Raw genomic sequence first — 27,320 nt, 5'->3', positions numbered from 1 at the left:
TATCACTCAAGGGGAACCATACGGTGCTCTGGCAGCTTCACGCAATCCTCAGTCCTGGGTGTTAGCAGACAGTTTGTGCTGTAAGTTCTGCCTCTTTGGGACATCTGAAATCACAACCATTCCAAAGGGGTGGGGTTTGAATTTGTTAATTTGCCCTCCAAATGAGTAGGGATTACAGCTCCAGAATTCTAAAGTATCCAAATATCTAAATCAGAGGAGGTAAAAATAAATATGAGCTGGCCTTCCCCAGCATTGAACTCCCTGTATGTGCAGGGCTGGAAAGTTTGCAGTGTGCCCATATTGGGGAAGGCCAAGTGAATTATCACGTCTTCTCCCTTGCCTTAGCAGTATCTGGTTTTGGCCATATGCTCATGACCTTGCCTCCATCTTGTCCCAACCTGTAAGTGAGGCCAGCTTAACTCGTCCTTAGCTGCATCAATGTAAAAGTAGCATTTTCCCCCTTAAGCCAACAGCATTAGATGATCGTCAAGCTGCATAAAATCAGTTAGATTTGGTCATCTTAGAGGGAAGTTGGTGAGTACTGCAGAGACTAGAAACAGAGGCAAAAGAAACAGGATGGGGTCTGATGATGGGAGAAGCACTTTTCATACCAATGTAGTTTTTTTTTGCTGACTCAAGGATGGATAGGGAGCACCACAACCAGGCATTGGTGAAAGGTCCTGAAAGGAGATTTAACACATTTTGGAATCCTGTTTCATTTCTGTTTGGTGAAAAGCAAAGAGAGAAGAGATTCTTTTGTAATTTAATTTTTTGATTTATGTGGAGAAAGAAGTGGGGAGAGCGCTAAGAAATCCCTGGATACATACATTGCACAAAATCATAGCTTCCCTAACCATGTTTGTAAAATAAACCACACTAAGAAGGGTTAACACAACATCCTTAGCCATAAACCATGGCTCACAAACCATATGCTTACAAACCATAAGTCAAACCAAATGAGCATTGGTTACATTGTGTGAGCCTATTCACACAAACCATTACATATGTCTTTATCAGATAAGTCAGTGTAATAATCTTGTACAGCTGTAAGATTGATAATCTATTAGCCAACATAATTCAAGATACTACCGGTGGGCGGTTTGTATTTTTCTCAGTGAAATCTCTGTAAAAGCATTGGTACTTCTGCACCTGACTAACATGTGTGATTCTTAGCAAATGAAAGCAGATGGACTGACTCTTCCAGTATGGGGGAGTAGAATTGGAGCTCAGATTGAAGCCATTGTGTCATCATATGTTTTCTTATAGACATATCTTTGGTAGATCTCTCATGTAGCACCTTTACAAGTAGAATTTCTTGCTTTGTCAACATGTGTCTGTAACTGATTTTAGCATTAATGCCTCAAGCCAAGACTTTAGTAAAGTATAAGAAGACCTTGCTAGAATCAGAGGGCTTTGGTGTAAATCATGTATCAAAGCTACTATGTTGCCTTTCAAGGAATGTGTGATATATTGTCATGCCCACACCTTTCTTTGTGGTTATCATGTTTTCTTGTGTGTTGTAACACAGTTCTCCCTACTGAGGTCTCCTGTTAACATATCTGCACACTCATAACATTTATGTAATGTAAGGCTCTCGTACTTGGTCTGCTCAAATGCAACACACCAGTGAATCACTGTAACTACCAGCTTTGGAGAAATAAAATGAAAATTTGGGCCCCCTCCATTTGTTTGGCATTTCGTGGTGAGTTGTTTTTCAGCAAAATCAGAACTGGAAAACTGGAAACTGGTTAAATCTGGAAAATAATTCTATCTATTGAAGCCATCTCTGAAAAATGTTGGCCTCTGCTGTAACCTAATGAGACAAGCCAACATTTCTGTCACTGGATCATCCTCAGGCCTTCAAGTTCCATCCCTTCACATTTTATGAGGTAACAGAATGTGTAGTAGAGGCTCGGCATGCAGAAGATTTAATGGTTCTCCAGGTAAGCCTGGGAGAGGCTTCAATCAGAAACTCTGCACAGCCTCTATCAGTCAGTGTATATCAGCGTTTTTCAAACTTGGCAACTTTAAGATGTATGGACTTCAACTCCCAGAATTCCCCAGCCAGCATGCTGGCTGGGGAATTCTGGGAGTTGAAGTCCACACATCTTAAAGTTGCCAAGTTTGAAAAACACTGGTGTAGATAATGCTGAGCTAAAGGACCAGTGTCTGATTCAGCAAGTGGGCCAACAGAATGCATTAAATACTCAGGCTAACAAAATCCAATTGGCTTCACATAGCATGTTTTTGTACGGCTTAATGTGATAGGTTTCCTTACAATGTGAAAAGACAATGCAAGAGTTCGTATAACCTACTGAATAACCACTTACAGAATTCTATCTTGGACTAAAGTGTTTTGCAAACCCAGCCAGTGTGATTGTATACCCTCTCCTAAATTTTAAATTGCGACCCCCTTAAAATTAACAGTTCCCAAGTGGAAAATAGGACGGATACTGACGTCTAGGTTCTATTCTTATGACTGCTTAACCAGGTCACCGAAAGACTTAGTGGCTTCGTCTGCACAATATACTAAAGTTGGTCAATTTCAACCACACCTTGAGCCATCTAGGGCAAGCCACAACAGCATTGCATGCATCTTTATGTTATTGTGTGACCCTTGTCCCTCTGCAGACACCCACAAGAGCTAGTTTTTATTTTGGTGGCTTTGTGTGGTTGGCAACTGCAGTCCATTTGGATGGTTTATTTCTCCATTTATTGTGTAAACTCAGAAAATAAGCTAAAATAACCCCAGAAAATTGCCACCCCCAATTTTTCCAGATCAAAAGTTGAGGCCCATCTAAGGGATTCCCCAGAAAACATTTGGCTTCCTTTAAAGTGAAAATTGGAACTCAGACAACACAAGTGACATGACACGTATAAATTTTCAATGTTCAGAATAAGCCCTAATGTTTACCTAGTGGTAAATATGTTATCAGTCTGATTGTTCTTGCATTTTTAACGATAAAATATTTTCTTGTATCTTGCCGAATTTCTCCTTTTCCTGAGTTTTATAACCAGTAAAAACGGTCCTCTCGCTAAATTTATAGAAGAGAAATCTAATGAGAAAATTCACGTTGGGCTTTAAGTTGGATGCTAACAGAAACAGGAAAGCAGGAGATTATTTTCTAAACTGAGGCCTTGCTAACCAAACAAGCAACCCAAATAGTTATATGGAGCCACAACATAGTTAAATATTATCATGGGTGCCACCATAGCAATTCATAAATGGAAAAAAAACCCTCTATGGTTATAGCGGAACAACGTGAATTCGGGGCTTTTGACGGATTTGCATATTTGGCCACCAGTTCTCTGCAAAATAACTTTTTCTATTACCCCACCCTGAAATTGCACTTCAAATTCCAGCGGGGAAACTCAGCAAACATAGGTATAATCTTCCTCCTAAGCACTGATAGCAATTCCAGGTGTACAATGTATGTCAAATATTTATCTAGATCAATACCTTTGAGTCAGGTGGGGTGAACAACTGAGCAAAAGTTGTGATTGAGCAAAAATTGAGCATGGGAAATTTTTGGCATGGAAAAACTGGAACCACTTATAATTGGGGAGAGCTTGTTGCTAAAGGGGTGGGGCAGGACTGGGCAAAGGGGGAGGCCTAAAATATACCACCTATGGCAGTGTTGTCCAAACTTGGCCACTTTAAGATGAGTGGACTTCAACTCATTGTTCCACTGTTGTATAAATCTTACTGTCAGAAAGTTTTCCCTATTTTTAAATGAAATGGTGGTAGCTGCAACTTATACCTATTTTTTCTGATCCTAGTTTCGATGGCCATGGAAAATAGTTGTTGACCATCTACTCTGCAGCTTCCCTTTATGTAGCTGCATATGGCTATCAGGCGTTCCTTCAGCCTTCTTTCTCCAAACTGAATTTATATTCCATCTTTTCTCGGGGACCCCATGATGGCATACATGAGAGATCTTTCCATTTTGTCCCTACAATAAGAAACTTGAGGAGTTGGTTGAGTCAAGAGACTGAAGTCACCCAGTGTGCTTCATGGTTGAACAGGGACTTGAAGCTGGGCCACCCCATGCCAAGTCCAACAACTGAACCTTTTGACAGTGCCCAAGGGGCCTCTATGAGTATTACGCGAGAATGCCTTTCTTTCTGCCATGTCTGTTTCCCTTTAATTTCTAAACATTCTTCAAAAAATAATAATAAAAAGTCAAGTGGTACAGTGAGTACCATGGGAGCCCATAGGTCAGTGTTGTCCAAACGTGGCCACTTTAAGATGAGTGGACTTCAACTCCCAGAATTCCCCAGCCAGCATGGGAAGTTGAAGTCTGGGAGTTGAAGTCCACTCATCTTAAAGTGGCCAAGTTTGGACAACACTGCCCTAAACAGTAACAGCAGATGCACGCAAACCCAGCAACCATTTCAGCTCTTCAGGTAGCATTTGGAATGCCAGAAATCCAGACTCCTCATCTCTGTTTTTGGTGGCTACACATAAAACTCTCCCAAAAGCACATCTCATCCTTTTCCATAGTATGGCGTAGATGCCCAGCAAAATGGAAGGAAAAGGAAACGGAATGGGATGGTGGTGGTGGTCATAGTGAACTAGATGGCTTTCGTTTCTGAGCCAGTAAAGAGGCAGACATTTTGCTTGTTGAGAAAAACAGAGAGACATATTCAGACACAGAGAGAGACAGTTTGGTGTAGTGGTTAAGGTGCTGGACTAGAAAGTGGGACTATCTGTAGATTGGCAGGCAAACCCTAAAACCATGCAGGATTTCTTCCAGGAGATACTTCTATCAAATGCCTCAAAAACAAACCAATGTGAACGTAGCTTCCATATTGTTATGGTCTTTTGAGTCAATCTTGGCTTATGGTGGCTCCATGGAAAGATCCATGCAGTTTTCTTGGCAGCATTTTTGGAAATGGTTTGCTGTTACTTTCTTCTTAGGGCTGAGAGAGAGGGACTGGCCCGAGGTCACCCAGCTGGCTTGGTGCCTCAGGCGGGACTAGAACTCTCCATCTCCTGGTTTCTAGTCCAGCTCCTTTAAACGCTGCAACAAAATGGCTCTGTAAAAGTAAGAGATTCCTCTGCCTCACTTACTGTTAAAGGAGGCAGAGGTTTTTTTTTTTTAATGGCATATTTTCTGACATCACTGTCGCTTTCTTGAATATTTCAAAGTTCCTTCAGTCCTTTTTGATTCTCCAGAAATTGCCAATATTTTGCTTTCCTGAGACGTTAGGCTAAAACTCCTCCTATACTGCACGGACATTGGTTTGCAGGGAATGATGGGAGCTGTAGTCCAAAATCAGTGGCAGGCACAGTATCGCCTAATGGCAGAACTTTCCTTCTCCAAACTGAATTGTTATCTTTCAATTTCAGGAACAAGGAAGTGGGCTTTCTCTGTTTCATCCAGGAAAAGCCCAGTAAATACTTCCTCTTAGCCCAGACCAAACAAAGGTTGTTATTTTGTTTTTTTTTTAAAGTCCCATCTTATTCACGTGAAGGATCTGTCCACACCTGTTGATTAGCGGAGTATAAAAGATCATCCAGCAGAAGAGGGTAGAGCAGTAGGATTTGGAGAAGGCTGCAGCAGGTGAGGGTGGCCATCTGTAATGCTTATCTTGTGGCTAATGGGGGATATAGTGGATTTGCCAGTGAGAAGCTGATCTCCCCTTTCTCTTTCTAGCTGGTTTTTCATCTGCTTCTCAATACCATCCTGGGTTCTTTATGGGTTTAGGAAACTAAAATATATTTGGTTCATTTAGTCCAAAATGATCAGTGTTAGAACAGCAATATCTCTTCAAGGACTCTTTTGTTCTATTAATTTATTTCACTACATTGGCTCTCACATCTAGTCCAGAACAATCTATTTAAACGGTCTGCTAAGGTTTGGACTGGGATTTGTTTTCACTGGCAATTGGAAGGATTCTGAAATCCTGAGGCAGGATGGTCAGGGCAAACCTGCATCCTGTAGTGGTGCCTATATCCGGCATCTTTCCCTGATGAGCTCCTGGCTTTCCCTAGCTCTACCTGATATCTTTATACTCAGATTTTTATAAGTATAATCTTTATACTCAGATTTTTGACCTCCCTATCTCCATACTGCCTGCTTTGACCGGTAACACCTCTCAAATCTTCAAGAAGGAAGAATCCCTTCTCCTGCCTCTCATCTCAGCCTTGCTGTCTGTGATCCAGGTTAAGGAATCTAGGGTCTTTCATTTTCAAAGCATATCCTCAATTTTTCACAATGGTTTCCCATAATCTGGGTGAACTCCAGATATGCAAGCATCTTCAAGTTTCAGAAATCTCAACCAGCATGGACCTTGCTGGAAATTCTGGTCTACACATCTGGAAGACCCTTGCTTGAGAAAGTCTGCTGATCAGAGATCAGAAAGACCACTGATCCCTTTGAGGACCATCTACTGACACTCAAAGGTCACCAGATAGATTTCCCAGTCCTGCTAGTTGGGAAACTTTGAACTGCAGTTGTTAGTAATTGAACCTGGGACTTTTAAAAAAAATGTTGCTCTGCCATGGAGCTTATTTCTTATGTAAAAAAAATGGAGATCCTAAGATCAGGAATGCTTCTTGAAGGTTTAGTTCAGATGTCCGATTGCTTCCTTTTTCATAGAGTGCTATTAGTCAGGTCATATTCTGTGTCTTGGGATAGGTTTATGGTATTCACACCTTAATAGCAAATATTGAATTTCTCTCCAGGCATGAGATGTAGAAATTATGTCCAAGAATATCCGGAAACAGAGTTAGAAATAAGTCTTGGAAACTACTTTGATGCAAAACTGACACACTGTGAACTAAATGTTACACTGTGAAGTCAGGGTGAAATTTAGTACCTCCTTTGCTTTAAGAAGTTCAGGTCCTATAGAGGTTACCCCAGGTGCTAATAACCTCACTCAGAAAAGTGAAGCCTTAGAAACACAAATTAGATTTCTTTTTCTCTGAGAGTCGCAGACAAATTAAAGAATGTGCCAAGTCTGTGTTTACTTTTAGCAACCTACTTTTGCAGGGTTCTAAAAATTATTTTTCTAAATGGAATAATTTGTATCTTCTCTCTTTTCTTCCTTTTCAGAGATGGGGAGAATAGTTGCTTTGCTCAACCTTTTGATAACATTCAGCCTCTTGATGGCACCTGAATCTTACCTGAAAGGTAAAACCATAAATCTTGTTTTGCTTCATGCTACTCTTTCATGAGCATAATACTTCCTGGGAGGGAGAGATGCAGTTTTTAACAGCCTCTTGGGGTATTTATAAACAAGACAGAAATGGAGATCAAGGGTTATTAGCCTTGATTAATCTTGGCTATTAGCCTTGATGGCCACCTGTTGGGAGACTAGTGGGCTTCCTTGCGCAATTGGCTGTGAGAACAGACTGCTGGACTAGATGGGCCAGAGGTCTGGTCCATCAGGGCACAGCTTATGAGCTTGTGCTAAATGGTGGGATTCAGGAAAGGAACAAGGGATTTAAAATATATATATTTATAGGGCATGGATAGGGTTAACAGATATCTGAACACGCAAAGGAGGACATGGACAATTGTAAAGGAGGACAAATGGGGGAAAAGGAGGACATGCTAACTGATTAACTTTCTTGGCATTCATGACAAATATTAGTGAAAAACTGCAGAAAAAGAAAAAAGAAAAAAGTACTCAATCCTACATGTATATGACATTACTTTTTCCAGCATCAGAAAGGCTGTTTTTTCCCCCCCAGTGGCAGTAATGTGGTAGAGCCCCTTAGGAGGCAAAAGCCTTCAGCGAATAACTGATTAAGGTCTTGGCAATTTCAGGCAGCAGCTGGGAGCTCTGAGGGTTTTAATCAACTAATTAAAGTCACAAAGCTGAGCTTGTTAACTTGTAGCTATCACTTTTTAGGGAAGTGCTCTGCCTCTGAGAAAAGCTGCTCAGGAAGAGATAGCTTGTAGATACTCTAAAAGCTGGGCAATATTTGATTTTAAGGCTATGCCTGCAGGATGGAGGAAAGGAGGACAGAAAGGAGGTCATGTCCTCCTTTTGCCAGAGATCTGGTAACCCTAGGCATGGAACTAATTTCTGAGAATTACCTTTGATTTTCTGGTAGACAAACTGATATTCCAGGATGTGGAGGAAGGAAGGAAGAGGGGAGATGCCCTGTTTTACACAAAGCTTGGGTGGAGGGTTTGGAGAGGATTGAGATGGCATCTCTCTTAGCCTTGGAGGCTAAGACTTGGCATAGGACTAGAACTCACAATTAAAAGACCTTCTTCATTTCATGAACTTGCCTTCATTTCGTCCCTCATTTGCCATGAGTGAGGCAGGCTTAATCTACTGCTGTTAAAGTAATATTTGCTCCCTTAAGGCAGCAGCATTCAGTGATAGCCTCAAAGTGTGAAATCTGTTGGGTTTTGTCATCCTGGAGGAAATCTAGGGATGATTTCAGTGATTGGGGAAAGAGTCAATAGAAGCAAGAAGCAACTATGGTCAAACCATAGTTGTCTATGGCTAATTAAGAATATTATCAAAAGTCCCAAGAAGGTTCTTTTTAAATAAACTAGAATCATGCCTGTTCCTTTCAGCTTTCTAGTGTGCCACAAATAATTTAACAAGAATATTTGTCATTAAGTTGAGCTAGTAAAAAAAAAAAGAGAGAGAGAGAGGATGCTTACAGATGTTAAAAAGTAAGGAGAGAAATTTATGGAAGAGGAAAGTTTGTGTCATTAATAACCATTAGACCTGCTAACTCAAGAGAAACTCCATACAGTATTTAGGGCAGGGTCAAAAAAGGCAAGATGGTAATATGACTTCAATGGTGCAGTCATGCCATTGTCTTGACTTTTTTTTTGACCCACATGCACATATGGACACCTCTGATTTAGGGCAGAATGTCATTAAATAGCTGAGTCTTTCTTCATTCCCGAATCCTGGCTACGGAATCCTGATAGCCATTGTTGGTAACAATATGACTGTTTGCTAGATCTTCTGTGTTGCTTGCTTGTTATTCAATTTCTTATTGTACTTCTCAGCCAAGAAGATTTTTAGAGTAAAATATCAGCAGGGAGGCAGTATTTGTCTCCATGCTTAACAATGTAAATGATACAATAGGCAAGGAATAAAGATGGACAGGGAAGAGGAAAACAGTAGATGCCAGCTCTGCTTTCTTAAAGTGGTTACAGCTACCTATGAAGATGTAGGTAGCCCTCCTTTTCATCTCTCCTGCTCCTAGTTAAGGAAAAAAACAGAAGCCAGAATTTAGCCTTGTTTTTCTTCTAACATTCTTTTATTCTTCCAATTTTAACAGTGGTTTCCTCTCAAGAGCTGACTGGTAGTGAGTTTTTCAGCAGCATCAATGAGGCCAAGCAGAAGGTGGATAAGGCATATACATTATCCCGGGAAAGGTGAGTTTCTTTTGTGTAAAATTGTAGGCAACTTCCTTCCGTATGTTTATAGACAGTTTTTTTTAATCACAGATCCTAAGTTGCAATTTTTCATGATGAAAGCTTAGAAATATGCCTAGAAAACAGAGGGGGAAACAAAATTTAACCCAAATACCAAATAGCAATGTTTTATATACACACGCGCGGACACACACTTGTATTAAATTAAATGTGAATGAAATTAAATTTAGTTTTTGTCCTGGTTCTAGCCACATTTTGGTCCTGTCTTAATTTGGGAGAATGTATCTCTCCCACCACACCATCCAGAGATTAAGGACAGCTTTTGGCTTGAAAAAAAAAAATCATACATCCCTGCCTTACAACAAATTAAATAATAGCAAAAATAACAAACAACTTGATGTCTGAAGGCTGAGATGACAATGATAAGTTTTCACATGATGGCTGCATTCACACAACACATTTAAACTGGCTATGCAATTAGTACAATATATAGAATGATCATAAACTAATTCAACGAGCTGAGCCACAACAAAGTAACCTAAGTTTGTATGTTGTGCTAAGGCAGCCCCGAAGTCTTTCAACAGTCCTGGTTAAGGGTACTTTGAGAATCAAGCAATGAATGCTCCAAAAGAGGGAAGAGAAATGGTGGATGCCAAACTCCCAGTGCAGAGTGACATGCGCTGCAGATTTTCTTTCCTTTTCCTTTTTGAATTTATATGACTGCCCATCTCAGTCTAGTAACTCTCAAACCCCTACCTGTTTACTAAATATACTCATTCATTCATCCATTCATGGTCTGCTGTAACCACGAGCCCTTTAAAAGCTAATGAGTTAATCAATTTGCTCTGAAAGAGTTTGGGTGTCCAGCAAAGTACAATCACAGAAGGGTCTGAGCACACAAGCTTCTTGGATGTGATATCGTAGAAGGACCACGTTCCCCAAAGGGTTAAGTCTAAGGAAACATCCAGATGTTTGAGTGATGCTAAAGATAGGAGAGGTTTGTTACAGAAGAAAAAAAACCCACACAGATTCTGTTGTGGCATGGAAAAATAAGGACTCAGGCTGCATACATTAATTAATACATTCTGGCTAAATGGGGTACTTTGGTGAGATAGTAAAATGGTTATGCTGAAGAAGACCTCTGTCTTACTATAGCTGATTTTCTACCTAGAAAGAGTAGAAATAACAAAAGCATTTATAAGAGCATGAAAGAATTGTAATACCTCTGATGGTCCATAATTTCTCCCTTTATGGTGAGATTTCCCTGCTGGTATTTTTAAACCAGCATTGTGCAAACACACCTTTAGCTGTATTTCTTATGACAATTCTGAGCATTTTCTATTGCCACTGCTGTCATCCACTCTGTACTTCTTTTTCCAGAATAAAGGAAAGTTTGAACGGGGCTCATCTCAGCCCCTCTGACTTTCTGAAATATTTAAAAGCACCAGTGGCAGGAACCAGGACTGCAATCCGAGCTGCAAATTATGTGGAAGCTGCCTTGAATATCTTAAAGAAGAAAATGCAAAATAAGTGTCCGAGACCATTCAATATTACAGGTATGATGAAAAAAGTCGGGGAGACCTATGATGGTCCATGAAAACAAGGCTTTGTTTTCTTTCCTTGGCCCATCACAGTGAAAGAACGATCCACCTCCGGAGCGCTCCAGAACATTTTATTAGATAGGTAATGCAAAAGGATGAGTGCTGGAGAAGAAACAGAAAATCCCCCATGTTAGATCATGAATTCTGCAGTTTAGACTCCGTAAAATTGAAGTTCTGGATTGGATAAAATAGTTTCAGATTGATAGATTAGCTCACCATTTCGTGGCTGCCTTGAAAGATGATTTCTTTATTATTGGGTTTGTATTGGTCAACTCAAAGCAGAGTAGATCCCTAATGATCTCACCTCCTAGTTTCCCCACAACGACAATCCTGTGAGGTGAGTTGGGCTGAGAGAGAGAGAGAGAGAGAGAGAGACTGGCCCAAAGTCACCCAGCCCACTTTTGTGCCTGAGGAAGGACTAGAACACGCTGTCTCCTGGTCTCTGGCCCAGCACCTTAGCCTCTTCTGTTCCTAAAAAAAGCCATTATTTAGGAACTCAACAGCATGGAAAAATGTGGAAGAGGCCAGAGGCAAAGTGAAAATTTCAAAATGCTGAACTTGGAGCATTTTGAAATTCCAGTGCTCAATTTTATTTTTAAAGTTTTTGCAAGTTGTTGAAACCTCTGCATATAGCCTCTCTGTGCCTGCAGCTTCGAGGGAGTGAGCAGGGAAGGAGTAAGAGAGGTAAGGAGTAGTGCTGCAGAGATCAGTACCTCTCTCCTACTAGGTATTTACAGTATGCCAAGACTGGAACAAAATGGCACGCGCATAGCAACATTGTGGCACAGGCTCTGCCATTCACATCCTCGCCTCCTTAGGACACAGGCAAGTCATGGTTTTGGTGTTAGGAAGTTATGAAACGCATGACGTCACTTGCCATCCTTCCCCCTGTTGTCACCTATGCCTCCTCCCTTCTCAAACACACAGGCTCTCCTTTCCTTTGAAGAATTTTGCACTTCTCCATATTAGGGGGGGGGGGGAGGGCAAGTGTGGTGGTTTAATGGAGAAGATGTTGGATTAAGAGTAGCAAGCCTCACATTCAAGTCCCCCCCAGCCACAGATGCTCCCTAGGTGACTTTGGGCAGGTCACACACACTCAGCCCAATCTACACATAGGCAAGGCTTCGGGGGGGGGTGTCCCCAAAGTCAAGATGGCAGTCATGTGGTCAAACAACCCCCCCCACACATAAAATGGGATAGGCCTGTGATCATGTGGTCATGGCCACCATCTTGACTTTTTGTATTGCCTCTGTAGGTACCTCTGATCACAGGTATCTACAGAGGCAATACAATACAATCTAATCAGTAACAATACATCTAGTAAGTAAAGAAAAAGTAATAATTTCTTATTTCCAGAAGGAAAGCAATTTATTTTTATTTATTTATTTATCAAATTTGTCACCACACATCTCGTTAAAAAACAGCTCTGGGCAGTTTACGAAGAAGTTAAAATTGATTTAAAATACAATGTAAAATGGTCCTGAATAAATAGAAAATAAATATAATCCAAGAATAGATGTTAACTTGGCAAGTAGCTTGGGGTGGTGTCATCAAGGCGCCGGCCACCCCCAGTAGCAATTGACTACTATCCTTGACTTTTAATTTTAATGTATTGATAATTAGCAATTAAATTAACATTAATTAACATTAAATTAAATCCTGGATTCCTGATTGATTTTTCCTATTTAGATGTATTAAGCAGCCAGCAGAAAGACATACTCTTCAAGGTAACTGGTTGTAACTATGTGACGCGGCCAATTCGGTGTGTGCTGAACAGTCCTTACCGCACCATCACTGGTGAATGCAACAACAGGTACGCAACACCCGCTAAAAGACTGCTTAAGGCATGACTCTTTAGGATATGGTGATTTTGTGGAGTCAGAATAGGTGGAGCTGAAATGTTTAGGCTCTTATTTTCTGTGCAAGACGTGTGTATTTTGGAGATGTTAAAGGAGGAAAACTGGGGTCCCGAGCCTTTCAGGGCACCTCTTCTGCACCTTAAAAGCCCTCTAAAATGGGGAAAAGCTGATTGAGGGGATTTTGAGGGGTGCAGAGAGAACCCTAATCCTCTGCAAGGTGCAAAACATCCCTTTTGCCACTTCTCTACTTCTCCAGAGAAAAGCAGATCAAGGATCTGTGTCCACTCTGTGGATTCCTGGAGCCACTGATGGGAATGCTGGCCAGCTACAGACTAGCTATGAGTAACCCACCTAGATGGAAGCATGGTCTGACTGGCTTTAAAGCATCTGTGTGTGCTGAACCATTCAGCTGAAAAGTAAACAACTTTAAGAGTTCTATGGGATAAAAGAAATCCAATTTTCATTGGATTCTTTTACAAATATCAGGCACAATTAGGGCATCAGTGTTAATGGCAGTACCCAGAAGGACTGGGTGGAATTGTTTGCTTCTAGCCTGTATCATTTTGTTTTCTGCTTTATTTCATTTCACCATTAATCTTGAGGGATTTTTTAAAAGCAGGCTTTCAAAATGCATATTTAATCAGTGATCGTTTCTCAAAACAGATGTTTACACATGGGTTTTATTTTGTTCAACATTCAGAGAAGCACAACACCTGATGGTTAGCTAAACACCAATCTTCAGGGAGGGAATTTAGTCATTTTTGTTTAGGAATTGTTCCAGTATATTTGATTCAGTGATGGGGACATCCATAAAAGACCTTCCATGCATTAAATTACTTTTCCATTCTAGGGAACACCCACATTTTGGAGTAGCAAATCATGCCTATGCACGTTGGCTTCCAGCAGAGTATGAAGATGGCATATCCCTTCCAAGAGGACTGATTGAGGGGCAACTTTATCATGGACATCCTCTCCCTCTGGTAATAGCATGGGAACTCCACCTGCTAATTCTTACAAATTAGCAATAGTCAGAGAATGGTCAGGGGACAGCGGTTAAACCATCATGGGATATTTGCATAGGATGAGATGACCCTGGTAGAGAAACACCCACGCCAGTCTAAGTGGCCAGTAGGAACTGGCCCAATTCATCCTCTCACCCATCCCAAGATCATCTGACAGCACCACCAGTAAAATGGTTGATGACGTGGGTCAGATCATACCCCCAGTTGCCATAATGTTGCATTCTTTGCTTAGAGGATGGATTGGGAAGGAGAACTTTATGAGGACCCAGCAGAAAAAAAAAAAAGGGTGCTGGGGCACGTTTATGCTGAGGTTAGGTGCCAGTGGAGGAATAGAGCCTCAATTAGGATGAGCTGGGAAAGAGTTCTGCTTCAGATGGTGTAAAGCTACTGCCAATCAGAGCAGATTATCTGATGATGCATTTTGGTGACTCTGTGATCCTCTGCCTTGTTATTTCCAGTGGTGATGCTATAGTTTTAATCCCCTTTGGAGAGAACCCGGACTCCAAGCAAAGAACACTTGGGAAAAAGAGGAATTGCAAGCCAGACCAGATTAGAATTAGTTTACCTGATGCTCACTAGAAGTATTTGACTTCAACTTCTGTAATTCTAGCCAGCTTGTCCTAGACTGGTGGCTGCAAGAAGATGAAATCACACACATGTGGAAAGTATTAGGTTGTAGAAGACTGCAGTGGCTTGTACTAGGCTAGGCAAACCAGTTTCCTTATTGGGGGGGGGTTGTTGCTATGGTTTCCTCGCAGGTACGGAAACCATTTCGATGGTTTTTGGGTGTTTCCTTGCAGGTACGGAAAGTATCCAATGAGATCATCACTACTTCCAATGAGAATGTCACGGCTGATCAGGAACGCTCTCTTGCATTCATGCACTGGGGGCAGTGGATTGACCATGACTTGGACTTAGCTCATGAGAGCCCAACCAACATTGAGAATAAGAAGGTCGAGTGTGATACTAGTTGCAACTATGTACCTCCTTGCTTTCCAATTAAGGTAATAGAAATTCTGCATTGGGAGAAAAAACACACATACCATTGTGTGTCCACAGATCAGTTTTATCTTTGTGCGATCCTCCTTGTGAGGATACTTCCTTCCTGGTTTTGATAAAATAGTGAACATTTAAATAAATAATGTCTCTTTAAAATAGAATTTAAAATGCAGGTGGCTTGTTTGGCTCCTTTGTAAGGTCAAAGGAAAAGGGTGATAATGAAGCCTAATTCTACAGTAGACTTCCTGCTATGTATTTCTGATGAAACTGGGCTTACACAACACATTTCACTTGCTTACTGAATTAATCTGTTTTCTGGATGCCTGCAGTTCATTGACTATGAGTAAATCAAATAGGTTGGTTGACAAACTATGCTAAAAAACTAAGTTTGCAGGTTGTGAAATACAACCTCTTTCACCGACCTGCTGGACTCTTATTAGACTTATTAGATAATGTCATGAAATTTAAAATTCATTTAAAAACCATTTTAAAAATTATTTATTAAAATTAACTTAAAAATCAAAGTATTTAAAAATAATGTTTATGTCTATTTTTGAGTGCCAAAGCCTGAAAAAGTTGCCAAATCCTGCTGAAGAGTTCAGGTATGAGGCTAGTTAGACTGGGGTCAGAGACATGTGGAAGTTCTGATTCAGTGACTCTTTTGTACAGATCCCCCCTGGAGATCCACGGATTGTGACTCCGGGCATTTGCATGCCATTCGTTCGGACAGCCGCAGTGTGCAACCCCAAAACGTTTGTCCGCGAACAGCTCAATTCAATCACCTCGTTCCTGGATGCCAGCGCGGTGTACGGGAGTGAAGAGCCTTTAGCAAGGAGTTTGCGGAACCAAAGCAACTCGCTTGGTCTCATGGCAATCAACCAGAACTTCACCGATGCGGGTCTGGCCCTTCTGCCTTTTGAGAACAATTCCAACAGCCTCTGTCTACATACGAATAAAACTGCCAAAATCCCATGTTTTAAAGCAGGTATTTGTTTAATTAATATATTAAATTTATAAGGCCACCCAATGCTGTAGTGACTCTGCGTGGAGTTCAGTAATAAGAACATTATTAACCAATGCAAGTAAAATCACAGGCATCTGGAGAAAGAAGAACCATTCATTCTAAAAAGTAACACAACTCACAGGATCCACCATCCAATATGACCCAAGGCCTGGGGGAAGAGCCAAGTTTTAAGGGCTTTTTTAAACACAACCAGGGCGGGGACCAGAAAAATATCAGGGGGAATGTTATACTCCTTAGCCATGTCATATATGTTACTGTCTTCAATACATGAACTGTAATATTATTGTTGTTGTTATTATTATTATTCAGGCATGTTGTGCATTCAGTTCTGGGGCATCACATGCAAGTTATATGTGAATGGTAACAATGGCAGGATGAATTATGCAAAGGAGTAACAATTATTTTGTGCTATTTCAAAAAGCTCTACTGGACTATGAGATAACATTGGGTAACGACCCCTAACAGAACGGCTTTGGTGAAGATCCATAGCCCAACATGGCCAGGTTGTATCGTTTGGATGTAGAAGTCCAGCTTTAGCATCTCCTGTTAAAGCAGTCACAGTAGGGACATGACCTGAGCTGGACACCTTCTTACTAACTGGAATAGTTAACACTGGGATGATATAGGAAAAGTCAGGGAGGAATTAGAGTTTGATAGTATAAGAGCCTGTTTGGCAGTCAGAAGATCCCCAGGTTACAGTCCCAACATCTTCAGGAGCGAGGAAAGACTCTTGAAATTCTGGAAAGCCACTGCTGAAGAGTTGCACATAAAAAGGAGTAGGGTTTCAGTTGTATACTTGGGAAGACCCTCTTGACTTCTTTTACACCCTCCCCTGTGGACACGCTGGGACAGGTGCCTCCCTTCACAACCAAGATGCTCCAGCCACATTCCCTTACTAAGGATATCAGATTTAGGCTGCAAGAATCCACATAACCCCTAGACAACGCAGGGAATCCTGAAAGTTAACATTTTCCACCTTCCTTTCTGAAATGTTTAGAATATGTTTTGTTTTTGATGCTAGAACTAAGTAGAATGTGTTGTGGTTTAACTCTGCAGGAGACCAAAGGGTCCCTGAAAACCTGGGACTGATAGCTATTCACACCGTGTTTGTTCGGGAGCACAACCGGTTAGTCAGGGAACTAAAGAAGTTGAATCCCCATTGGAATGGAGAGAGACTCTATCAAGAAGCCCGGAAGATCATTGGTGCCCTCAATCAGGTACTGAATGTTCTCATTTTTCATCACAGAGGCTTTGCTGCTTTTACATAACATTTTGTTCATAGCAGCAGTATTCAAAGGGGCATTGTAGGACTGAATGAAAATGAATGAAAATGAAAATGAATGAAAGCCAACCAGTTTTCACACCTAAGGCATGACTAGAACTCACAGTCTTCTGGTTTCTAGCCTGTAGCCTTAATCACTAGACCAAACTGGCTTTCTCATTGCAGCACTGAATACTCTCTCCAAAACAGGTGTCTTTTCAGGAAGAAAACAAATGAACAAGGGGAAAAAAAATCTTCTCCAATTTTTTCCCTTGCATGGAATGTTCTTATGTTCAAGGCATACTTTCCACCATTGTGATCAACATACACAGACCTCTTCTGCTGTCTAAGTTTGCTCATTTCAGAAAGAGGCTTGTTACTTTATAAATAGAACCTCAAATAACACATGGAATCCTAAAGCAGAGGGTGAGAGATACCATATACTTTGCCTTGCTCAAACAAATCCCACTGGAAAATAGATAGTAGGTGAGTTAAACCCACAAGAAAGTTGGATCTCACTTTGATAGGAGCAACAGGCACTCCTTTTTCAATGGTTTCCATTGTTGAGAAAGGAATATAATGCCATAAGATCAGGAGTTCATTTATTAAGGTAATTCTATTATTGACTTGGCCAGAGAAGTTAAAAAAAACAAGAGAGAAGTAAAGGCCACCAGTGCCTGAAAATAAGTTTTTCCCTTCCCTTGAAGGATTTCATCCACTGCTTCTTGATGCTGATATCTCAGGATGTCAGGGTGGTGCTTCTCTCGCTGTTTTCCATTCTACCCCATTCCTCTGACCCATAGTTTATGTGAGACTCAGGCCATTTCCTTACTAGAGTTTTAGAGCATCATCTAACCACCACTATGCAGTAGTGAAGGCAGCCCTTTTTCTGCTACAGCCACAGCTGGGTGTTGCTATCAACCAAGAGTGAGGAAACTGCCTTAAGTCTGATTCTTCACCTCCAAGTGAAAACAAACTACTGTAGAGTGATGTAAAAGTTAAGGGTCGTCCCCCCGCCCATAGGACTGAGTAAATCCCTTAGAGAGGGTTTTAGAAATGAGAACATCATTAAGTTAGATGCAGATTTTTGGAAGTTGGTATTGTCCCTTACTGCCTCCACGACTCGTCCCCTAAGTTGTCAGGAGAGCAGGACCACACTTGGTTTGAAAAAAATTGAGGTGATTGTTAGATGGCAGCAAACAGCCACTCTTTGGTGCCATCTAGTACTGTAGTTCCGTGCTTCTCAACCTTGGCCACTTTAAGATGTGTGGACTTCAACCCCCAGAATTCCCCAGCCAGCCAATTCTGGGAGTTGAAGTCCACACATCTTAAAGTGGCCAAGGTTGAGAAACATTGTAGTAGTTGTAGCAGAAAAGTGATTCCTCCAGAGGATGGTGGTGGATGAACGGCAAACTTTTGAAAATCTGGATAAGCTGGTGCTTTCTCGGTAGCATCGCCTGCCCTCCGGAATGAGGCTCCCCCTGAGATCTGAATGTTCCCCCCATCACCACGCTGGGGTTTCAAAAGGCCTTTTAGACCTGGCTCTTTGCCCAGACCTTTGGCAAGGACAATTGACATCTCTTGTTAACCTTGTTTTCCTTTGTTCCCATCTGGTTTTGTCATCCACCCATCTTTACTCTTCTTTTTGTTTTGTGTTGTTTATCTTGTTTTTAATATATTAAATAATTTGTAAACTGCAAATTATTTTGCATAATATTTATTATTAGTTATTAATACTGGATATCTGGCCACTGTATTTCCAAGAAGCAAAAGAATTACACAAGGCTGATGTTGGATCGGATCCGAAGACCTACCTTTGTTTCTTACATTAAACTTCTTTACAAATTGTTTTTACTTTCTGAGAGTCTCAGAGGACTCTTGGTTTTAGATCACCATACCAAGAGTGTGAATGCCTCATCAGATAGTCAGGTAGGAATAAATAGAGGAAATAAATAAATAGGCCGAGCCCTTTGGGGCTTACATTGTCTTGGTATCATTGCAGATAATCACATTCAGAGATTACCTACCCCTGCTGCTGGGGAATGAAGTCCGTAAACAGTTACCTGTGTACAGGGGCTACAATAAGTATGTGGACCCCACTGTTTCAAACGTTTTCTCCTTGGCCTTCCGATTTGGGCATGGTACTGTCCCACCCTTTGTACCCCGCCTGGATGAGAATTTCCAGAACTCGCTTCCCTTTTCCAGTACTCCACTTCATCTCACTTTTATGGCTCCATGGAGGATTTTGATGGAAGGTGAGTTTGGTCTCTCTCTCTCTCTCTCTCTCTCTCTCTCTCTCAACCCTTCTGGGCTGGGCTTCTCTGAGATCCTGCCCATTTCTTGAGAACTTAAACCAAGCCTGTTCAAAGTGCAGCCTAGAGGGCTGGGAACTATTCAACACACCTAGAAACAATCATTTTGGTAAAGCAGGAGTGAGCAATTCTGAATCTCAGAGCCCCTGAGAGCATGTTCCAAATCTCTCTGAGGCATTCCTGGAGCTTTGATCCAGGGAGCACACAGTAACTATCATGCAAACACTACCATTGCTTTAAATAACACAGTTAAAAAAACAAAGACCCTCCCCATGCTTTTCCCCCGACACAACCATAAAAAAATCCTGGGCCCACCATCAGTTTGACATGCCTATATGACATTCTCTCAAGCAATTTCAATGCAGCTCCCAGCTGCATCCCCTCAGATGCTCTCATCCCTACTGCACAATGGAGACATCTGGCACACCTAAGACATGTGGCTCTCTGAAGCAGATGGCTGTCCCCAACTCTTGGGCTGCCCTACAATGACAATTCAAGGAGTTCCTCAGATTGACATCTCTAAGGCAGGAGACAGCTGCCAGCTAGAAGGGCACTGGGGGCTGCTGCTACTGGGGAAGAAGCGTAAGGAGCAACCAACGTAGTAGGACCTGGGAAAACGCCTGTTTCAGAAGATGGGCCTTGGTGGGAGACCAGGGTAGAAGATGGGCTTTGGGGGGAAACCAGAGTAGGCAACATTTTCCAGGCTCCCCATTTTAATGGCTTGCTGGCTGCTGCATTCCAAACTGTGGCTTGCTTTCATTTAATTCAAACATATATTACAACTGATTAATTTAAACTACATGTATATAGGCTTCATGTATTATGTAATTGTCACCATTTGTCACATTAGACATGATAAATTAGCAGTTACTTTTGAAAGGCTCTGGGTCTTAAAGATTTGGGGATCTCCCTAGGGCCCTGAGGCCACAGATTATGATCTTTTGGTGTAGACCAAGTTATTGAGTTCTAGTCCTGTCTGGCCTTGCCAATAGGGCCAATGGTGAGAGGGAAAATGAAAGTTGTAGTCTAACCACAAGGGTGGGTCTACTTTGCCCTTCTGTGGGATAAACACTACAAGTCTAATTGTACCAATGGAATAATCAATCCTAAGGAAGCTTCAAAACTATTAAGCCCTGTATCAAGTTACTGTATTTATTTATTTATTTGTGTGTGTGTGTGTGTGTGTGTGTGTGTATGTGTCTTCAAGTCAGTGTTGACTTCTGGATAGTTCCTGTGGTTTTCTTGGCAAGATTTTTCAGAAGTGGTTTGCCCTTGCCTCCTTCTTTCTAGGGCTGAGAGAAAGGGACCAGCCCAAGGTCACCCAGCTGGCTTTGTGCCTAAGGCAGGACTAGAACCCATGACACCTAACTGGCTCTCCTCAAATTACTATGCCAAAGAGTTATCTGCTGAATTTAAATGTAGAAAGTAAGCTGGTAATTTAAAAAAAAAAGTCAAAAGTTCTGGAAGCCTTGGCTAGAAGATGCATCTCTTTCGGGGATCACTGTTGCCTTTCTCTTCTAGGTGGCATTGACCCCATCCTCCGTGGCTTCATGGCAGACCATTCCAAGCTGATGAAGCAGAACCAGATGATGGTTGAGGAGCTTCAGGAGCATCTCTTCGAGCAAATTGGAAATATTGGTCTTGATCTGTCAGCTCTGAACTTGCAGAGGGGACGAGACCATGGTTTGCCAGGTAGAATGGCTTATTGTAAAGGCAGATTCATCACTGTCCTTTGGATACCAACATAAGAAAGACTGCCCAAATCAGTCTTCCTTCCAACCTAACAGCTTCCAGATCTGGTAGGACCACAACTCCCAGAATTCTTAGTGGGCTGACTGGTGAATTCTTGGAATTGCAGTCCCAGCACATCTGAAAGAGTGTCAAGTAGGAGAAGGTTGCTCTAAACTTTCTGGCCATCTTTTCTTTCCTGTTCCATCGCCCTTCCCTTCCCATCTCTGTCCACACTGTTGTTATGCATGATTTCAGCAGCTTTTCAGAATAGAAGATGAATCCCAGCCTGATAGAGACACTAAAAATAGGCACCTGTTTGCAGATCCTACAGCATTTTAGAAGCAGTTGTGTGGAAAGGCCGTACCGTCACTTTTTTCTTTACAATCTTAAGACATGCGTCAGATTTGTTTCCGGTTTTACATAGATCCAGCGGCATAAGTGGGATAGCTGTAACTGGGGGGACCTGGGGAGGGGGAGAAAAAGTCAAGATGGCAGCCGTGACCATGCAAATGCAGTCCCACCCCTTTTACACATGGGGGCCTCCCTGTCTGTAACTCTGATTGCTGCTCCTTGTAGGGTACAATGCCTGGAGACGTTTTTGTGGCCTCTCTGATCCCAGCAACGAAGCCGAGCTTGCTGCAGTCCTTCGCAATCCTAAACTGGCAAAGCAGTTCATCAACCTTTATGGGACACCGGAAAATATTGACATCTGGATTGGGGCGATGGCTGAACCCTTTGTCCCAAATGGGAGAGTTGGACCTCTCCTAGCCTGTCTCATCGGATCCCAGTTTAGAAAACTCCGAGATGGAGACCGGTGAGTGTTTTTCAAATTCTTTATATATCAAGAGAAAACTGTATGCTGAATCCGAATGTTGCCATTGATTTCTTGGCTGTAATTGTTTTTGTGATTTTTAAGCGATTGTGTGATATGGTAGTTTTAATTATTATTTCTTATTTTGCTTTGATTATTGTTTTGTACCATGGACTTTGTAGCATAATTTGACGAGATCATCGCTTGCTGAGTGTCTTTTGATTGTGGTGGGGAGACATCCGATATGTACATAGATAAATATATAAATGAGCCTCAGGTTTTGGGACTGTCTTGAAGGCTGAGCAAACAGTTGTGGTTGACTTGACCAGCACTAGACTTCAGGACACCCTTTGGCAGGATTTCCAGCTCTCCTTGCCTGTTTTCTCCTCTCCGCCTTCTCTTCCCCAATCCAGAGGTTCCTCCTTAGGTTGTGCCCATGGTATTTTCAAATAGAATGAAAAACTACTGGAAGCCAGCTTAGCTCACATGACATTGGTGTTATGTGGGCATATCTTGGTGCACCCAATCATTCTGGACCAGTTGCAGCTTCCAGATGCTTGTGGGCCATCAGCAACTTGTTAGTCACGCTGACACTATACCAGGGCTAGGACATTCTGTTTTGGATTTTAGCAGTAATGCCGACTTCAAACCTTCTGCAGGATCAGAAGTTAGCAGAACTACCTTAATCTGCAAAACCATCACTGTAAGGAAGAGTCCACTGCTGAGGAACAGATAACCTGGTCCTCCTCCTCCTTTGGGTCAGCAATCAACCAATAAACTTGGAGACTGAACCCATTCATTTCTGGATTCATGGTATTATAAACTAACCAGATTAGGGATGGGGGCAACAGGTTAAGCTACAAAGTTAACCAAAGTTAAAACCAACTATCCTTCATGCACTCTGCCAAGGCAGCCACTAAGTCCCTACAGTGTGAGCTGAGCTGTTGGGACTAACTCCACACTTGCCCTCTTCAAGTATATGAGTGCTGGAGGTGTGCAGTCTCTATCTGCCTTGTCCTTTCTTTCTGTACACTTTGTAGGCCACTGTGGCAATCAGGATGCTGATGATCTTCAATAGCATCAGCCAAAACAGTCCAAAGATCTAAAAGCTTTAAAGGTAGAGAACATTCAGAAAGCTTTGAAAGCTTTTTTTAAAAAGTTAAGAATAAAGCTCCATATTAAATACAGCGTGAAGTCTTAAACTCAACTCTGATGGCTGCATGGACACATCCATGTTGTTTTCTTAGCAACAGTACAGAAGTGGTTTGCTCTTAGGGCTTTCTTCTGGGATGCTTTTTCAATTGCCAACATTGGGTGTTCCTGGTGGTCTCCCATCCAAGTACTTCCAGGTACAGCCCAACTTAGCTTTTCAAGATCAGCCAAGATGGCTAGCTGCTTCTCCCTGCTGTGACAAACATCCGGAGAAGCTCACCAAAAGAAAATGGTTTCCTATGATTAACCCTTCAGCCTTCGTCATTAAAATATTATTTTACAGTGGGGCAAAAAAGTATTTAGTCAGCCACCAATTGTGTAAGTTCTCCCACTTAAAAAGATGAAGAGGCCTGTAATTTTCATCATAGGTATACCTCAACTATGAGAGATAAAATGAGAAAAAAAATCCAGAAAATCACATTGTCTGATTTTTAAAGAATTTATTTGCAAATCATGGTGGAAAATAAGTATTTGGTCAATATCAAAAGTTCATCTCAATACTTTGTTATATATCCTTTGTTGGCAATGACAGAGGTCAAACGTTTTCTGTAAGTCTTCACAAGGTTTTCACACACTGTTGCTGGTATTTTGGCCCATTCCTCCATGCAGATCTCCTCTAGAGCAGTGATGTTTTGGGGCTGTCGCTGGGCAACACGGACTTTCAACTCCCTCCAAAGGTTTTCCATGGGGTTGAGATCTGGAGACTGGCTAGGCCACTCCAGGACCTTGAAATGCTTCTTACGAAGCCACTCCTTCATTGCCTGGGCGGTGTGTTTGGGATCATTGTCATGCTGAAAGACCCAGCCACGTTTCATCTTCAATGCCCTTGCTGATGGAAGGAGGTGTTCACTCAAAATCTCACAATACCTGGCCCCATTCATTCTTTCCTTTACACGGATCAGTCGTCCTGGTCCCTTTGCAGAAAAACAGCCCCAAAGCATGATGTTTCCACCCCCATGCTTCACAGTAGGTATGGTATTCTTTGGATGCAACTCAGCATTCTCTCTCCTCCAAACACGACGAGTTGAGTTTAGACCAAAACGTTCTACTTTGGTTTCATCTGACCATATGACATTCTCCGAATCCTCTTCTGGATCATCCAAATGCTCTCTAGCAAACTTCAGACGGGCCCAGACTGGCTTAAGCAGGGGGACACGTCTGGCACTGCAGGATTTGAGTCCCTGGCGGCGTAGTGTGTTACTGATGGTAGCCTTTGTTACTTTGGTCCCAGCTCTCTGCAGGTCATTCACTAGGTCCCCCCGTGTGGTTCTGGGATTTTTGCTCACCGTTCTTGTGATCATTTTGACCCCACAGGGTGAGATCTTGCATGGAGCCCCAGATCGAGGGAGATTATCAGTGGTCTTGTATGTCTTCCATTTTCTAATTATTGCTCCCACAGTTGATTTCTTCACACCAAGCTGCTTGCCTATTGCAGATTCAGTCTTCCCAGCCTGGTGCAGGTCTACAATTTTGTTTCTGGTGTCCTTCGACAGCTCTTTGGTCTTGGCCATAGTGGAGTTTGGAGTGTGACTGTTTGAGGTTGTGGACAGGTATCTTTTATACTGATAACAAGGTCAAACAGGTGCCATTACTGCAGGTAACGAGTGGAGGACAGAGGAGCCTCTTAAAGAAGTAGTTACAGGTCTGTGAGAGCCAGACATCTTGCTTGTTTGTAGGTGACCAAATACTTATTTTCCACCATGATTTGCAAATAAATTCTTTAAAAATCAGACAATGTGATTTTCTGGATTTTTTTTCTCATTTTGTCTCTCATAGTTGAGGTATACCTATGATGAAAATTACAGGCCTCTCTCATCTTTTTAAGTGGGAGAACTAGCACAATTGGTGGCTGACTAAATACTTTTTTGCCCCACTGTACTTCCTCGAGTCAATTTTATTATGATTATTACTATTATTATTCCCATCATCATTCATCTACTGCAACTTTTCTCCTCTTTTTTTGGCAGATATTGGTGGGAGAACCGTGGGGTCTTTACCCCGCTGCAGCTCCGTGCTCTGAAAAGCGATTCATTTTCCCGTATGATTTGTGACAACACACACATCAAAGAGGTGACCAGGGGCATTTTCAAAATGACCAGCTATCCAAGCGATTTTGTGAACTGCTGCCGAATCCCAAGTCTGGATTTGTCAGCTTGGAAAGAATAAAGTCAAAATCTGGGCAGAAGGATGAGTCAGAAAGTGTGGGACAATATCTTGACTCTGCATGGAGGACCTGGAACTCAGGAGGCCGAAGCCCTGGCTGTCATACTCTAAAACATGAAACAGAACGGTGATGATCAGCTCCCACCATTAAGGACATAGCTTCCAGGTCATTTAAGAACTATACACCGGCTGCCTGGAGTCAAATAGAATGGGCAATACACAAACACTGTAAGTAAATACATAAATAAAGTGAGGTCTGCCTATATTTAGTATTTATTAGCATCCTGACCCACTTCCCCAACTACCACATTTTCCTGAAGTGAAGAACATTTGGACCAGTTGCAGTGAGTATTTCCAGACAGGGGCAACTGTGTGGGGGGCCAAAAAAGTCAGGATAACCATGCAATCAAAGCCCTACACCTTTTTTAGTGCATCATGTATGCAAAATATATAAGGGGTGGAGTTTTGATCACACAGCTGTAGGTGCCCTCTTGACTTTTTTGACCCCCTCTCCCCATGGATGCCCTGCTGGGAGACTTTTCTAGAGAGTTGGTGCTACAACTGAGCACTACTGAGTTGCTGTCCATCAACTCTCCCACAGGAGAGGAACCCTCAACACGGCTACATTTGTACTGGACAGATAGATTCAATTTGAAGTAAATGCAGACACTATACCATATAGGGTTCTACAGATCAAAACGAGCATTTTGAATTGTAGCCAGAACTTAATGGGAGCCATTGCAGAATCAGTACCAGTGTTGTGTGTGAGAGCCGTGGCTTTCACCTGCACACAAACAGGCTACTTCATTTTGCAACAACTGCAGCTTCTGAGTAGTCTTCAACGGCAGCACCATGTAAAGGGTATTCCAGTAATCTAGTCACTACCCTGAGCTTCTGCTCCACAAGGCTGTTGTGTTAGCCAACAATGAGCTCACAAACATTGGACCAGGTGCATTGTGCTAAGTATGGCTGTTTAAAAGACATCTCGATGAGCAACTATCTGCGAGTAGATAAATGGGGACTCCCGTTTAGATGGGAGGAATCGGCGGGGCTGCGCGGGGAAGCAAAATACCGGTGCTGGCCGAACTTCGAATGCAGCCGACACGACCGACGATCGATGCGAGCGGCGAGAAAGATCTACGGAAGAGGGAAAAAAACCCGGATGTCCCCCTAGCGGCCCCTGCTGGTCACATCGCGTAATACCACGCATTGTAATGTTTCTCACTGTTAGGATGGTATATGTACTTTGCTCCCCATTGGGGAGAGATGGGCGGAGAATAAAATCGAATGTATAAATAAATATAAATAAAGTATAAATAAACTAGACATTTTCATTTTCTTTAGAGTATGTAAGCTTGTTCCACGGGGCTCTGAAAAATTTACAAACGTGAAGCTCGATTTAGATATTTCTTTACAGTCATGTACACAAAGTACTGGTGTTAGTTGGGCATGCAACACTGTCACTTATGAACTCTGGGTGTGGGTGTACAATGTATGTGGATTAACATCCTGTTGCTTAGAATCAGTTTTGTATTCTAATGATTGCCTAGGCATAGCTGGGAGTAAGATCTGATTATTTTTAAAGTGAGCTATTGAAATGATCACATTACTAATAAAAATGGATGGATACAAGGACCTGTGTAAATACTTTTTGAATTCAGAAATACAAAAAGCTGCTATGCCTGTAAGCTATTGCTCTATGTGGCACGATATTGTCTGACTGGTAGTTCTCCAAGTTTTATGTTAAATAGATCTCCCTAAAGCACATTAATTATGCATCTGCCCTCATTTCCCTCCAGATTCAAGCTTTCTGGATTAGAAATGTACAAATGAACATGTATTTTTGCATATGTTTGACAAAAAGTAAAATGCATCAGTTCACAAGGTGTTAGGCTCAAAAGATTCCTGGGTGAAATTTCAAGCATCTTTTAAAAACTTGGGGGATTATTTTTGCACAACCTAA

At 41.9% G+C, this 27,320-nt stretch overlaps 1 protein-coding gene across 1 annotated transcript; it reads left to right on the top strand.

The window, feature by feature from the left end:
* The first annotated feature begins 7,063 nt into the window (after nucleotides 1–7,063).
* Nucleotides 7,064–26,606, top strand: LOC103062866 (myeloperoxidase). The gene is made up of 12 exons (XM_088152347.1): nucleotides 7,064–7,139; nucleotides 9,266–9,362; nucleotides 10,743–10,918; nucleotides 12,653–12,776; nucleotides 13,673–13,802; nucleotides 14,645–14,848; nucleotides 15,513–15,828; nucleotides 16,924–17,084; nucleotides 19,131–19,383; nucleotides 20,962–21,132; nucleotides 21,748–21,985; nucleotides 25,162–26,606. Exons 1-12 carry the CDS (start codon nucleotides 7,064–7,066, stop codon nucleotides 25,358–25,360), a joined length of 2,145 nt encoding a protein of 714 aa, XP_088008473.1. The 3' UTR covers nucleotides 25,361–26,606.
* Nucleotides 26,607–27,320: the final 714 nt, after the last annotated feature.

The sequence above is a fragment of the Python bivittatus genome, unplaced genomic scaffold (assembly GCF_059951505.1).
Source record: "Python bivittatus isolate LINGU-HERP-01145 unplaced genomic scaffold, Pbiv_v1 ctg000690_np1212, whole genome shotgun sequence".
NCBI classification, from domain to species: Eukaryota; Metazoa; Chordata; class Lepidosauria; order Squamata; family Pythonidae; genus Python; species Python bivittatus.
Note: the sequence above shows the minus strand (reverse complement) of the source record. Positions and strands in the feature narration are given on the sequence as shown.

Coding starts and splice junctions, on each gene's coding strand:
- LOC103062866 (XM_088152347.1), top strand. CDS start 7,064: ATGGGGAGAATAGTTGCTTTGCTCAACCTTTTGATAACATTCAGCCTC. Junction 12,777..13,672: donor ACTGGTGAATGCAACAACAG/GTACGCAACACC, acceptor TTTCCATTCTAG/GGAACACCCACATTTTGGAG. Junction 17,085..19,130: donor TCATTGGTGCCCTCAATCAG/GTACTGAATGTT, acceptor GTATCATTGCAG/ATAATCACATTCAGAGATTA.